This window comes from Condylura cristata, unplaced genomic scaffold (genome assembly GCF_000260355.1).
Source record: "Condylura cristata isolate star-nosed mole 26May11 unplaced genomic scaffold, ConCri1.0 scaffold00021, whole genome shotgun sequence".
Lineage (NCBI taxonomy): Eukaryota > Metazoa > Chordata > Mammalia > Eulipotyphla > Talpidae > Condylura > Condylura cristata.
The window spans coordinates 28101806-28118007 of NW_004567122.1; the positions used below are offsets into that span (position 1 = coordinate 28101806).

Genomic DNA, 16202 nt, shown 5'->3' on the forward strand with positions numbered 1-16202 from the left:
AGGGGAGGGAGGGAAATGCGCGGGACTATGGTGGTGGCACAGGGGTGATTTGGTGATGGGAAACTCGCGGGGATTACAATCGAGATGGAAAAAAAAAATGTGCAAAATGATGTAAAAATAAACTTTGTAATAAAAAATTTTTTTAAAAAGGCAAAAAAAAAAAGCTTTGCAAATGTAAATAAAGGGGATGATTGGACAAGCACTTCAGAATTGTAATTAAACAAGTTAAAGGAAAAAAAAAATGGTTGATTTCAGGCCCTCCCTAGTGGCGCAGTAGGTTAAAGCACAGCACTAAGAAGCTAAAGCCACTTCAGCATGAGTTCGATCCCCACCCTGGAGGTGATGCACATGGCACAGCAGACCTCTCCTGACCAACCTGCTGCTCCCCTCAGCAGTGTACTCTGTCAGTCGGCCTGTTCTAATCCCCATTCTGTCTCTGGTGAATCCTCTCACTGCCCCTGCACCTCTGGCCTGTACCCCAGTTCTGTATGCATAAATAAATCTTTTTTAAAAAATGTTGATTTCATCAAGAATATACCAAAATTGTCCCCATTTCAAAAATCTTCCCTATTCTCCTTTAATTAAAAATTAAAAGTAATTTTTCCTATGTAGCAATAATCACTCAATCTTCAACTCTCACCCCAGACTCTCCAAATGCAGTGTTTCATTAACTTTGTTTTCCTGATATTTTTCAGTCTCTCTAGATTAGTGACTGATTCCTATTCTTCTTACAAATATGCTCAATTTTTTTTCTAGAGAAATACAAAACAACAACAAACTGTTTCTGCTGTTTTCTTTCCTTTTACTTAACTGCAAAATTTATGCAAAAGGTATTCTAATTTGCTGTCTGTGGCTACACATTTGATAATATCATTTCTCAAATTGTTGACATCAGGCTTTCTTGAAATTCACTATTCTACCAAACTACTCTTGCTTTACCAATAATTCCTAGCACTAGAGCCAAAGAATTTTCTTTACCTGGAATTGTTTGTTTAAATTATCTGACTTTTAAAAAAATCAAAACTATTAGAAATTGAACATAAAATATATGAAGTTAAGTAAAATCACTCAGAATACTATCAACCAGAGAAAGCCACTATAAACATTGTATTGTAGCTCTTTAAATTCTATGTGTCAATATCACACAAGTAGGACAGTGTTAGTTCTAACAATCTATGCTTGGGTTTTGTTTTTACTATAACTTTATTTCATGACTATTATATAGATCTTTAAAACAATGTTTTTGTGACTCAACAATACCCAAAGTGGGTATGCCTTGATTTATTTGGAGCTCTTAGTTAATGAAAATTTTTAATGTTTTTCATTTTTTTCTATTGTGAACAGGAATAGGAATGTTGTATTTGCAGTAAGAATACTAGTTAATAAATCTCTGTGTTTTACTCTAACTTGTGTTTATTTTCTTAGGACAGTCCTAGATTTTAAACTTTCTTTTAAAGTCTTTGTCCTTATTGTTAACATGATTTCTAGAATGTTTTTAACAATTTATATTCCCAATGTCTGTGCTCAAGACCTATCTCACCTACTTTTACCAGAATTAAATATATTGAACCTGGTCTGTTTGTTGTTATATTTGGGTTTTTTTTTTCCTGTGGGGGGGGGAGAGGGAGGGACAATTAGACAATGAAGGGAAATGCTATTTTATTAAATATTTACTCTCACCTGCAAGCAAATAAGTGAAAATTAAAATTTTCTGGTGCTATTTTAATTCTGCACATTTGTATCCTACCCTTTTGACTAGCCACCTTAACATTTCGGTGATACAAATCTCTCTTTTCCATTCTCCTAAGTCTATCCTTTCTTATCCAAATTAACATCTAAGTCATTTTTAGGTATGGAATATTTTTTCAGCTTTACTTCCATTCCTACTGATTATAGTTCAGGTCACTTTTAAGCTCTCACCAAATTCAGGAGAGAAAGCCTAGTGATTATTGTCCTTACCTTGAATCTTCAGAACAGTTTATTGTCTACATACAGTTCTATCACAACAGTCTCCTTTCCTAAAATACAGACCTGATTACAACATTCCTTTTACCTCAAATTGTTCTGTAATTTCCTTCTACTGAAATAATCCATAATTCTTAAGGTAGTGTTTCAGACTTAATGTCTGTTACACATCTTCTAAAGTTTCCAAATTATCCCCCTCTCATAATACTACTGGTAGCACTGCTTCACTAACATCCAACATTTCCCTGTAATTTTTACTATATTATTCTCCTTAGTATCTTCCATAAATCCCCAAGAAAATTTAACCCACTGTTCAAAAATCTCTCTCCCTCCAAGAAGTCTTCAAATTTTGATGGCCAGTTCTTTTTTCTTTTCTGCAAAACAATACTGCTTTATTTCTATTTCTAACATCATTACATATATTCTGTTGTAACCTAGGTACATGCAAAATCTAGATTATCAAGTTGATAAAAAGCTATTTTTGTGTTTTCCTGTTCATATTCCAAGTAACTCAGTTTACACATTGCATTAAGTAAAAATAGCTCAACTGAACGGCAATTTTTTCAAACAGTAAGAAGAAAAATTATTCTGCCTCTTACTAGATAAAATGGAAATGTGCTGGTTTTCTTTTCAAGGCCATGAAGCCATCATTTATAGAAGTTTCTCAAAGCCAATTTTCAGAAAGAATTAATACCAGATCGCAAATCAGTATCAGAAAGATAACTGGGTAAAAAATGTGAAGATTTAGGACCTCCCTGGTGGTGCAGCGGGTTAAAGCACAGCACTAAGAAGCTTAAGCCACTTCCTCAGGATTCACTTGCCCGGGAGGTGACCACAGGGCGTAGTAGACCTCTCTTGATCTTCCCGCTCCTCCCCGCAGCAGTGTACTTCTTCGATTTGCCTGTTCTATTCCCCATTCTCACCCTCCGATGCATCTCTGGCCTGTACCCCAGTTCTGTATGAATAAATAAATAAATCTTAAAAAAAAATGTGAAGATAACACACTTCTAAGAAACATATGGGTCCCTCCAAAAGCATTTCAATGGGTATTCAAAAACATTCTGAATTAAATGAAAATGAAAGCAGAACTGATCAAAATTTGTAAATGCATCAAAGCAATGCTTAGAAGGAGATTTACAAAAATGAATGCATATATTAAAACAGAAGATCTAAATCAATCATCTAAGTTACCATCTCAGGAAACAGAGACAGAGAATAAATTATATCTAACTAAGGAAGAAGAAACACGAATCATAGAGGAAACCACTGAGATTGAAATCGAGAGAAATCAACAAAACTAAATACCACTGGTCTCAAAGAAGACCAATGAAATCAGTAAGATCCTAGCAAGCTATTATATTATTTAAAAAAAAAAAAAGATTTAACACTGAACAGACTGTCACATGCAGGAATAATATATTGTATCTTCCTTTTGATTTAACATAGTTTATACAAAGTAGCCTTACGAATATGAATGAAATAATTCATGTAAATGAAAAAAAAAAATCCTAGCAAGCTAGCTAAGAAAAAGAAGGGTCACATATTACTAATATCAGAAATGACAGAGGGGACGTTACTATAGACAGCATGGATGGGAAAGGATAACAACGGAGTATTATGAACAACTCTATGTCACAGATACTATAGGTAAAATGGATCAATTCTTTGAAAGACATAATCTGTAAAAAGGAAAGGAAAAGTACATAATTTGAATAGATCCACATCAAAGGATTTGATTCAATAATTCATAAGTTTCCAAAACAGAAAGTACCAGACCCATACAGGTTTACTGGTGAAGTATATCAAACATCTGTGAAAGAAACTGCACCAATTCTATACAATCTCTTTTCAGAGTAAAAAGAATACTTCCTTTCTCATTCTATTAGGCAGCATTACTCTAATACCAAAACCAAAGACATTACAAATATAAAAAGATTTACATACAACAACCAAGCAGTATTTACACCAGGAATTCAAAAATGGTCAAACATGGGCTGTCTCTGGTGGCGCAGCAGGTTAAAGCATAGTACTGAGAAGCTAAAGCAGCTTCGTAGTTTGATCCCCTGCCAGGAAGGTAACTCACATGGCACGGCAGACCTCTCCTGTCTTGCCCACCACTCTCCTCTGCAGTGTACTTCATCAGTCTGCCTGTTATGCTACCCATTCTGTCTCTGGTGGGTACTCTCACTGCCCCTGCACCTGTGGCCTGTACCCCAGTTCTGTATGCATAAATAAATAAATCTCTTTTTTAAAAAATGGTTCAACATTCTGAAAACTAAGCAATGTATCTAAAAGGCTTATAAAAAAATATTCCCATGATCACATAAGCAGATGCAGAAAAAGTACTGATAAAATCTAAACCCAGTTATGACTAAAAAGAGTAAATCAGAAATAGAGGGGAACTTTTTCCACTTGATAAATACTATTTACAACAAAACATACAGCTAACATCATACTTAACAGTGAAAAATTTGAACCTTTCCCACTAAGGCAAGGATGTGCCTTCTCAATACTTTGTTCAACATCAAAAAAGTCCAAGAAAAGGAAATAAAAGGCATATACATATAAGGAAGGATGGCATAAAAACTCTTTGTTCATGATTATTACACACAATATGATGGTCTATCTAGAAATGCAGAATTGACCCAAAAAAAGACCTCCTAGAATTTCTAAGAGATTATATAAATGGGCCTCCCTGGTGGCCTACGGGTTAAGTCTCAGGGCTATCACCCCTCTGGCCTGAGTTTGATGCCCAGCCAGGGAGCTAAACCACACAGTGCACAGAAGACTGCTCCAGTCCTGCCTACTAGTCCCCTTAGCAGTGTTCAGTAGATCTGCCTGTTTTGCAGCCCACTCCATGTCTGGAAAATCCTCTCACCCACCACAACTCTGTCTTATAACGCAGCTCTTCTGTGCAAAATTAAATTAAATTAAATATATATATATATATATATATATATGCATGTATTTAAAATTGTTTATATGAAGTTGCAAGATATAAGGTTAATAAACAAAAGTCAAATGCTTCCCTAATTACCAATGATATGTAAGTAGAATTTAAATTAAAAACATTAACATTTATCTTAGTACTCCCAACATGTAGTTTCCCTTATATTTTGATCATGCACCTATTTTGTCAGCTTTATACGCAAATATTTCAAGATCTATGTGAAACAAACTACAGATCTGATAAGGAAAACTCAATACTGTGAAGATGTCACTTCATCCCTATTTGCTGTACAATTCAGTACAATCCAAGTTAAAAATCTATAAAAGTTACATAATGAGTATCAACAAACTGACTCTATAGTTTATATGGAGAAACAAAAGACCTAGAATAGCCAAGACAATATTGAAGAAACAAAATTAGAAGACTGAGGCTGTCTGACTTCTAGAAACTATAAAGCACCCACAGAAATCAACACAATATGGTATTGATGAAAGAAGAGAAAATCAGATTAATGAACAGAATTAAGAGCCCAGAAACAGAACCCTAAAAGAAAATCAATTAATCTTTGGCAAAGAAGCAAAGGCAATACAATGCTGTAGAGAGAATCAATTTAACAAATGATCCTGAAACAACCATACATTCACACATGCAAATAAATGAATCTAAAATAGACCTATTCTCTTCACAAAAATGAACTCAAAATGGATCACAGAACTAAATGTAAAGGTGAAACTATAAAACACTTAGGATTTAACATAGAAGAAAGCCTGTGGGCATGTAGATATGCTGAACTACACCTAAAACACAATCATGAAGAAGATAATTGATAAACTCCATTCTGCTCTATAAATTCAGTATCAAGAGAATGAAAAAAGTTCTCAAAAGAATGAGTTAAACAAGGGTATCCACAGAGTGGGAGAAAGTATGTGCACAGGACACAAGTTACAAAAGACCACATCCAAAATAGACAAAGAATCTTAAAACTTTATAAGGTAACAACCTGGAAAGAGACACAAAATGATGTAAAAATAAAAATAAAATAACCTGATTAAGGTTGTTTGAACTGAAGAACTTAACAGACACCTTCCAAAGATGTACACATGGCAAATGAACGTAAGTAAAGATGGTCACATATCACCAGAAAACTGCAAATTAAAACAATGAGGCATTACAACACACCTATAAGAATGACTAAAATACCGAACACTGACAATACCAAATACTAGTGAAGTTGTGGAGCAAAGGAATAATATAGACACCTTATATTGATGGAAATGATCTACTGGTGAGCAAACAGAAACTGACAATTCAGGAAAAGGCAAGGAGACAATTATAGATATAATAACCATGAAGAAATAAAAAAGATTAATATGCTAGTGAAAACAACAGCAACTTAACATGTAAAATGTTTTCTAATACATAATTTTATACTTTTACTTCTGATATTTTTAATAATCCTCTAACACGGTATTATCATTCCTCATCACACCCTACCTCCACTCATATGCAGAGTAACAAAGAACAAGTAACAGCCTTACTATACCAATTTTACTTTATGGTTTAGAATGCAAATACACTGAAGAAACTTCCTTATGTATGTACCTTATTTTAAAATGTCTTGCCAACGGCCCTCCCAGGTGGCACAGCAGGTTAAAGCACAGCACTAAGAAGCTAAAGCCACTTCAGCATGAGTTTAATCCCCAGCCCTGGAGGTGACCACATGGCGTGGCAGACCTCTCCTGACCGGCCCGCTGCTCCCCTCAGCAGTGTACTTCATCAGTCAGCCTGTACTGCTCCCACTCTGTCTCTGGTGCACCTCTCACCGCCCCTGCACCTATGGTCTGTACCCCAGTCATGTATGCATAAATAAATAAATCTTAAAAAAATAATATGTGTTGCCAACACTAAATGTGTCTTAAAGATGCTGATTTTAGGCCCTCCCTGGTGGCGCAGCGGGTTAAAGCACAGCACTGAGAATCTGAAGCCACTTCCACATGAGTTCGATTCCCGCCTGCCGCCTGCCCCGGAGGAGACCACATGGCGAGCCAGACCTCTCCTGACCCGCCCGCTGCTCCCCTCAGCAGTGTACTTTGTCAATCTGCCTGTTCTGCTCCCCACTCTGTCTCTGGTGAGGCCTCTCACCGCCCCTGAGCCTCTGGCCTGTACCCCAGTTCTGTATGCACAAATAAATAAATCTTTAAAAAAAAAAAGATGCTGATTTTATATATGTGTGTGTATGTGTATATACTTACATACATATATATATTTGTTAAAATGTGTTATTTTAAAAACAATTTCACTAATAATTGTGACAATGATTTGGCTCATTTCCCCTAGTTTTAAAGCAGCCAAGTATGTTTATTAACTGACTAAATTATAAAAACAACCATAGCAGACAACTTAGTTTATCCTTCTTAATAAGCCTGATGATTTGGTCTTCTCTATTGTTAAGTATATGCACCTTCCATAAAACGGGTCATTTTTAAAATGAAGTTTTTGATTCTGTTCGTTATGAAAAGATACCACATTCTTCAGGGGAAAAATCCAGAAAATATAGAACAGCTTTAAAAAGAACAAAATTCAACCATTAAACCACAAACTACCTAAGCTGACAGGGCAATTTATATCTTTGCAGGAAAATATTCTTAAATAATTTTACTTTACACCTTCTTTCCGACCTAATGACGGTTCCTGACCTCTAATAAGAAGTGTAAGCTCTTGGGACTTTTAGCCAAGACAAATACATATGTCAGCAAAGATATAAAACTATGATTTCTAATATCAAAAGAATAACAAAATCAGAGTCAGACATTTAGCACAACTAATACATTTTTTTTTTAAACTCTTGGCTTTCCTTACCTGGTTGTTTTCTTCATCCTCAAATACAAAATCTTGCTGCATAATTTCATTGTCTAAATTCGTGCTAGCCACAGGTTCTGAACAGTCTCTGCTACTTTCACTGGCATTAATAATATCATCAGCAATATCAACCCTAGTAGTGAAGATTAAAAGTCAGATCAGGCCAAATGTTAAATTTGTAAAGCCTTTCAAGTAAATATGAATAATGATTTAGAACTTCTACTTGTTGAAGTAAATGTACATTTTTTAAAAATAAGAATCCACTCTTAGGGCCTCCCTGGTGGTACAGCAGGTTAAAGCACAGCACTAAGAAGCCAAAGCCACTTCAGCATGAGTTTGATCCCTGCCCTGGAGGTGATCCACACAGTGTGGCAGACCTCTCTTGACCTGCCCACTGCTCCCCTCAGCAGTATACTTCGTCAGCCTGCCTGTTCTGCTCCCCACTCTGTCTCTGATGAATCCTCTCACCACCCTTGCAACCCTGGCAGGTACCCCAGTTCTATGTGTATAAATAAATAAATCTTTAAAAAAAAAATAAAGAATTCATTCTTTTTTTTGCCAAGTTAGATTGTTAAGTGAGTTAACTTTTTCTCTGCATTGGATGGTGTTTGCGAATGCCTCTGAAATTTTCAGAGGAAAATAAGGCAAATAAATGAAAATTAATCCATGTAAACAAAAAATTAATTAAAAATTAATCCATGTAAACAAAAAATAATAATGAAAAGCTATATACCAGAGACATTTTATTGGGTGGAGTGGGAAATGGTATCAAAAATGGGGGGTGGGGGGTGCACAGGACTATAGTGATGGCACACGGGGGTTAATTGGTGATGGGATATCCACAGGTATTATAACTGAGATGGGCACAAAATGATGTAAAAATAAACTATTATAATACAAAAAATTAATCCATGTGCCAAAAAGATGATTTCTCTCTTATAAGCACACTGCCAAGCATACTACTAATAATTATAGTAATTTGTTCTTATTAAAATACAAGTCAACTACTAAGTATCACAGTTTCTAAAACATCAAGTACAATAGGAATAGCTTCTAACTGTGTATTTTACATAATTTAGAACATGCAAAACATCGAAGACTTTTGTTTACAAAGATAATACCACATGAATTATTTCCCCAAACTTAAAAATCAGATTACCATCTGAGAACAGGCAAAGGTTTTCAGATATTCACTTAAGCTAAGGACACCCTATTCTAATGGCTAGACATATTTGGCCTTTTTAAAATCGACAACTTCAAAGTTAAAAAAAAAATCACTCTACCCAATTATGAATTTAATTTCCTATAAATCCTCTAAGTTTCTGTAACATCATCCTCATCTACTACTTTTAGAATAAAAGAGGATATATGAAAACCATGATATCATTGCATCTCAGAAAAAGGTACCTGTATATTCCATAATACAAGACCGAGGCAATAAGAAAGGAGATAAAGCTTTCCTCCATTTAAAGATAAGTCAGATAAAGTTGTAGAGTAATATCACAATCAAGACAGAAAACAGTTATTTTTAAATAAAGCAAATTCAAGTGCTAGGAAATAATCTACAATGGGTGTGGGGCAGAACAGAGAGGCTGTTGGGAAAGGAAAACAACTTAAATAGCAAAGGATGATTCAACTCATCATTTCATTCAATGACTACATGCACTACATCATTGTGCAATTAGTGTATTTATCTGTCAAGATCACTACAAATCTCTAATGGTCTAATTTTTTTCAGTTATTTTTACACAACAGAGTCTCTAAAGGAAACTAGTTACTTCACCTGGTATTTGCGGGAGGAAACCTGATTGTTTTGGACCTGTGTGTGTGTGTGTGTGTGTGTGTGTTTTGGACCTGTGTGTGTGTATGTGTGTGTGTATGTACTACTTTAATGTAAGGTTTATGAGATTTTCATTATCACGTATACCCAGCCTATACCAGTATATGTACAACAAAGTCACTATTCTCAGTGATTTTCAGAAATCTTCAAAATGAGACTTTTTTTTTAGGATTTTTTTTAAAATAATATAATAGTTTATTTTTACATCATTTTGTACATTTTTTTTTCATCTCAATTGTAATCCCCGTGGGTTTCCCATCCATTACCGAGTCACCTGTGTGCCATCACCATAGTCCTGTGCACTTCCCCCCACCCCCATTTTTGATCCCATTCCCCACTCCACCCCCACAAAATGAAAATGAGACATTATTTAAAACACAGTTTCTATAAGATAGAAAGACAATTTTATAACTCTTAACAGTAAAATGTTTAAAAGTTTCTTACTGGTTATTAGATCCTTCTCCATCACAATTAATACTTCCTGCTTCATTATTACACACCAGACTTTGCTGCTGTAAATTCTTAAGATCATGATCTATGCTGCTCTGCAGATCAAAAAGGTGCTGTTCCACAGCTGCTCTAATTGTTCTTTCTAAAATGCTACAAAGCAACACATTTTAGTGAGAAGCAGTCATGCTAACTGGCTATTAGGCAGCATAAATACAAAAACCACTGAAACAAATTACTATGGTATTTAAATAGGTATACTAAAGTATAAAAAGAACATAAGAAACATGACACTAAAATTTTTAAAGTAAATATACCCATCTGGCACTATTCAAATCAATTGTAACATCACTATTACTACTGAGTTGGGAAGGATCAATTGTCCAAATAATTCATTCCTCACTACTATACAAAAAGTCATTTAAGTAAACTACAAAGGCACATTTTCAAAGCAAAATAATTTACCAGTATTCCTTTTAAATAAAAAAAAAACTAAGTCTAGTCTACTAGACTTAAGCTTATATCTATAATCTAAGTTGGATATTAATATATATAATATGTATATTAATCTAAACCTATTATAGATATAAGCCTAATTCTTAAAAAAAAAAAAGTTAAATCTTTTAAGATTAAAAAAATTGTAAAGTCCCATTGACCTTTTAAAAATTAGTTCAACGAGGGCTCTCCTTAGTGGCACAACAGGTTAAAGCACTGCATTATGAAGCTCTCCAAAGCCACTGCTACATGAGTTTGATCCCCAGCCAGGGAGCTGACCCGCATGATCCCACGCTGTTCCTCTCAGCAGTGTACTTTGTTAATCTGCCTGTTCTGCTCCCCACTCTGTCTCTGGTGAATCCTCTCACCCACCACACCTCTGGCCTGTACCCCAGGTCTGTAAGCATAAATAAATAAATCTTTAAAAAAAAAGAAATTAGTTCTGGCCCTCCCTGGTGGCGCAGCGGGTTAAAGCACAGCACTAAAAAACTTAAGCCACCTCCGCAAGAGTTCGATCCCCGCCTGCCCCGGGGGAAACCACATGGCGTGGCAGACCTCTCCTGACCAGCCCGCTGCTACGCTCAGCAGTGTACTTTGTCAATCTGCCTGTTCTGCTCCCCGCTCTGTCTCTAGTGAATCCTCTCATCCTCTGCATCTCTGGCCTGTATCCCAGTTCTATATGAATAAATAAATAAATCTTTAAAAAAAAATTAGTTCAACTATGGTGATTTGATGATGGAAGCTCACGGGGATTACAATGAGATGGGCAAAGGCACAAAATGATGTAAAAATAAACTATTATATTATTTAAAAATTATTCATATGTTCAAAAACTTTATCTAAATAAAAGTTCATCTCTGTGCAAAGACCAGAGTGCAAAGCATTCCTTCTTTTATTTGTTCCTACTGTAGTACATAAAAAACTAGTATTGCTATCTTATGTACAATTCTTCCTTTATAGTCAGCAAAATAAATGGATGGTTATTTCTACATCCAAAAGTATAATTTAGTAGTACTTACAAAAAAGTTTTTAGGGGTCTCCCTAGTGGCCTAGGGGTTAATTCTTCTATCACATATCTGAGTTCAATCCCTGGCCAGGAAGTTAACTCACATATGAAGCAGCAGCCCTCTTCTGTCTCACCTACTACTCTCCTCAGCAGTATATTTCAGCAGATCCACCTGTTCTGCTCCCCATTCACACATCTGGCCTATACACAAGTTCTTCTACACAAAAATTTTCAAAAAATATTTAATTATCTTCTATTAAATATATACTACTTACTCTGCAGAAGCCGGTAAGATGCTGATGGGAGATATATGGGCACTGTAATCAAAGAAAGAAAGTAGCTGTAACATTTTTCAATACTAAATGGTTAAAAATATGTTGAAACTGCCACGCTGAACTACCTTGAGACCATACACTGTCTTAAATTTATCTCTAGTAAAGTATAATTCTAATTTTCTAAAAAAAATTTTTTCACTTAAAAATATACATTGTGGGGGGGGGAAGAAATGGAGGATAGTCAGTTGGTGCTCATTTGGATAAACACTAGCCAATTCCAAAGCTGGAAAAAAAAATGACCAATGCGGCCCTCCCTGGTGGCACAGCGGGTTAAAGCACAGCACTGAGAATCTAAAGCCGCTTCCGCATCAGTTCGATTCCCACCTGCCCCGGAAGAGACCACATGGCGTGGCAGACCTCTCCTGACCCGCCCGCTGCTCCCCTCAGCAGTGTACTTCGTTGATCTGCCTGTTCTGTTCCCCACTCTGTCTCTGGTGAAGCCTCTCACCGCCCCTGAGCCTCTGGCCTGTACCCCAGTTCTGTATGCACAAATAAATAAATCTTTAAAAAAAAAAAAAAATGACCAATGCCTCAACAAAAGTATTCAATCTAGGATAGTAAAAGGCTTCAATGCTGGCCTTGTAATCTTCACCTGAGGCAAGAATGAATGCTATTATTCATAGGATGTTCTGTAACTATATTAAAAAAAAAATGAATGCTAAAATCAGACCCCCTTTCCTTTGCAAATTTATATCATGGTATCTACTGATAATTTATAAGAATAAAGATAACAGTCTCATTTTTACCACAACTTAAACCCATGAGATGTGAACACCAGTAAAATGTTTAAAAATAAAATATTCAGGGGATCTTAATCAAGTAGGATCTTCTACATAATGCTGATAAAAGCATAAATTATAACCACTTGGGAAACCTGTTTGATAGTTCCTTAAAAAAAAAAAAAAAACTGAATGGCATAGCAATTGCATTACTAAGAATTTACTTTAAAGAAATTAAAGCATTAGTCCATAGAAAGACTTGCACAGCCAAGCCACTTTATTAGTAATAGTTAAAAACAGGAATCAACGCAATCAGGTAGGTGAATAAATAAAGTGTGGAAAACCTTAAAAATAGTGTATACTCAGTAACTTTTTTTTTTATAAAAGGCATGAATAACTGATAAATAACAATATGAATATAAAAAAACATAACACTGAGCAAAATAATCCAGACACAAATGAATATCTATTTGATGAGATTTCATTTATACCTAAAGAGAATATCAGGTAAAGATTCACCAGAATTTGGGAGCTTTTTTATCATTCTAAAACAGGTATCATCCAGAGGTTACCTGCATCACACTGTCCTGGACTGAGTGCTGTTTTACTGGAGTTTTGACACCTACCCCAGAGCTCAAACACCATTAATTTAAATAAGACAGTATTGGTACAAGAATAGAAGAATGGAGCCAAAAAGGACCCATGCACATACACTCCAATTAGAACTTTTAATGTAATTTGTTTTCCTACACACACACACACACACACACACACACACTCACTCACTCACTCACTCTCTCTCTCTCTCATACACACACTCATACTCACACCCCACCATCAGACACCAGATACAAAAATCAATTCCAGGTACAATGTAGACATAAACATGAAAGGAAAAATGATAGAAGATAAAGCAGCATAGTTAGGAAAATATTTTTTATAGGGTACACAAAAGGCACTAACCACAAGGGAAAATAATAAAAATAAATTAATTAAAATTAGGAATTATTCATCAGAAAATGCACTATGAGAAGAGACAACACAACAAACAATGGGGAAAACATATATCCAATATACATTTTAAAATTGTTCTGCAATTTTGTAAGAAAAAAACAATGGAAAAAAAGTAAACAGCTGAATAGGCATTTCATGAAAAAGACCTGATCCACACGCGTATGAAGAGAGAATGGTCTTATTAAAATGACAACAAAATTCTATAATGTACCTACCATAACTCCTAATATGCCAAATGTTGGCAAGTTTGTGAAGCAGGAGGAGCATTCATGTCAGTAAGGGTAAAAATTAGAGTAGGCACTTTGGAAACCAATTTGGCAATATTTAACTAAAGTTGAAAAACAAGTTTATGTCTTCATGCTCATGAATGTATGCAAGCACCAGAAGATGTGTACAAGAATTTATAAAACATGTTATTCACAATAGTCAAAAAGTAAACACAATCAAATTGTCCACCAAAACGATACTAGGTAATTGTGATATCACAAAATACATCAGTGCAATGAATAAGCCATAGAACTCTGTAAGAACATGGATAAATCTCATATACAGAGTTTGCTGAAGGAAGCTCGATGTAAAATATTGGTAGTCTGACTTCCATATAGCTCAAAAATATACAGGGGAGAGATTGTCAAAAAATGTCAGCATGGTGATTACCTCTGGTGGGTAGGGAGTGGAATCAGGACTGAGCTTTCTGGGGTATGGTCAGTGTATCTCTAGATGGAAGGCTTTTTGCTAACTTATCTGCTATACACTTGCCCATATCTGTGTGTATGATACTTTACAGTTTTTTTTTATTAAAAAAGGTAGATTTCTGGGTCCCCTCCCTCAAAATCTGAGGTAGGGCCCAGGAGTCTTATATTTATAACAAGCATCAAAAATTATTCTTATCCATACCAATAAATGTAAGAAACAATGGCCTAGATCTATACCTAGCCTCTAGAAAGCATAACCTTTACAATAATTTTCTAGCTAGCCAAAGTGCCAGAAAATGCAGAATTCTGGGGCCCTCCCTGGTGGCACAGCGGGTTAAAGCACAGCATTGCAGAAACTGAAACTGACCGGAGGCAGCTTCAGTGAGAGTTCAATCCCTGCCCTGGAAGTGATCCACATGGCAGAGCGGACCTCTCATCTCTCTTCCACTGCTCCCCTCAGGTTTGTATTCCAATCAATCTACCGGTTCTGCTCCCCACTCTGTCTCTGGTAAATCCTCACCATCCCTGCACCTCTGGCCTGTACCCCAGTACTATATGCATAAATAACAACTTTTTTTAATAGCAGGTCTTTAATTGGATGGATAGGCAAAGTTGAATTTTGGTTTCCTACCCCTTTTAAGTGTTAGTGGAATTATAAATATGTAAGGGTTACAACACTGGAGTATTATTTTAACAGTAAAGATTCTTCAGCCCTGAAGAATATGTTCAGACAATCAAAGAGTCCCTTTCAATTAGTCTGTCTCCCACCAAAGATAAGCCATTGTAGACAAACAAATAAAAGGATTTTGTACTTTATGAATGACACTGTTACCAACAATACTACAAAGTTGATGAAACTTTTGTTCTCTGAGCTTCCAAAGGGCAAAGGACTTAAAAATTCAGATTTCAAAGATTTTAATTATTTTCAGGATTTAGTTAACTTCTGTGGGTAAAAAAAACTTTATGCACAAACAAGGACCAACATTTAGCTATGGCTGTAAAGATAATTTATCATTACAAGCATGCATTTGCAGCAGGAGCAAAATTTACAAGTATCACAAAAATGGGATTTGTGATTTAACAGACACACAAAAATAATCACTGAGAAATTAATGGTCAAATGACTTAGGTATCACAGACAGATAATACAAAAACCATTTTAAAATGCTATTTTGTTCACTAAATTTTAGACAAAGATGACCAGACTAAAAGGATGAAATATATATCACAAGGGTTATACATATCTTAAAGTCTTAGTCAAGAATAACATTAAACACTGTAGTCATTCTGATAATTCCCCTATTTCTGCAGTTGAGTATTTTAAAATCTGTGTACAATTGCATAATATTGAGAACATAAAATCAGCCTTGTCATCAACTTATTCTAGTTACTATTTGTTTGTAATTCAAATAGAACTATCAGAGAAATATTATTTCCCAACTGCAAATATTTAATATTACAAACAGTATAAATACTGCAGCTCTGCTTCAATTAACTCTGATAGAGATCACTTTATCTGTGCAGTAGACACTTGCAAGTCATTCTGAACTATCCCAACAAAAACACAGGGAAAGAAACTTAAGACACCATGAAGGATGGTGAATTGCTTATAAAAACTGCTAAGCAATGATAAGAACTGCAGTCTAAATGGAAGCAGGCTGCAACATGAGGTCACTACTGACACAGAGAAACCAAATCAAAAGTTTACAACTGTCTTCCCAAGTACTATGCAACTTTTCAAGAGGTTGGTGAAAAGGGATGAAATTTTGAACTTGGTTAGAAACTCTTATAAAAATATTTATGTCGGCCCTCCCTGGTGGCGCAGCTGGTTAAAGCACAGCACAAAGAAGCTTAAGCCACTTCCGCATGAGTTCGAT

The 16202-nt window shown here is 35.4% G+C and overlaps 1 protein-coding gene across 9 annotated transcripts in view; it reads right to left on the reverse strand.

Annotated features, from left to right (window-relative positions):
- Window positions 1-16202, reverse strand: part of FAM13B (family with sequence similarity 13, member B) — a 76824-nt gene that overhangs the window by 25438 nt on the left and 35184 nt on the right. For 6 of the 9 annotated variants that reach the window (XM_004686758.2, XM_012727873.1, XM_012727875.1 and 3 more), the window contains 3 exons: window positions 11838-11879; window positions 10059-10214; window positions 7775-7907 (listed from right to left, as the gene is read on the reverse strand). In XM_004686758.2, coding sequence (XP_004686815.1) covers window positions 7775-7907; window positions 10059-10214; window positions 11838-11879 — 331 coding nt within the window. The remainder of the gene's footprint in view (window positions 1-7774; window positions 7908-10058; window positions 10215-11837; window positions 11880-16202) is intronic. The other 3 variants (XM_012727878.1, XM_012727877.1, XM_012727876.1) reach the window with 2 other exon arrangements.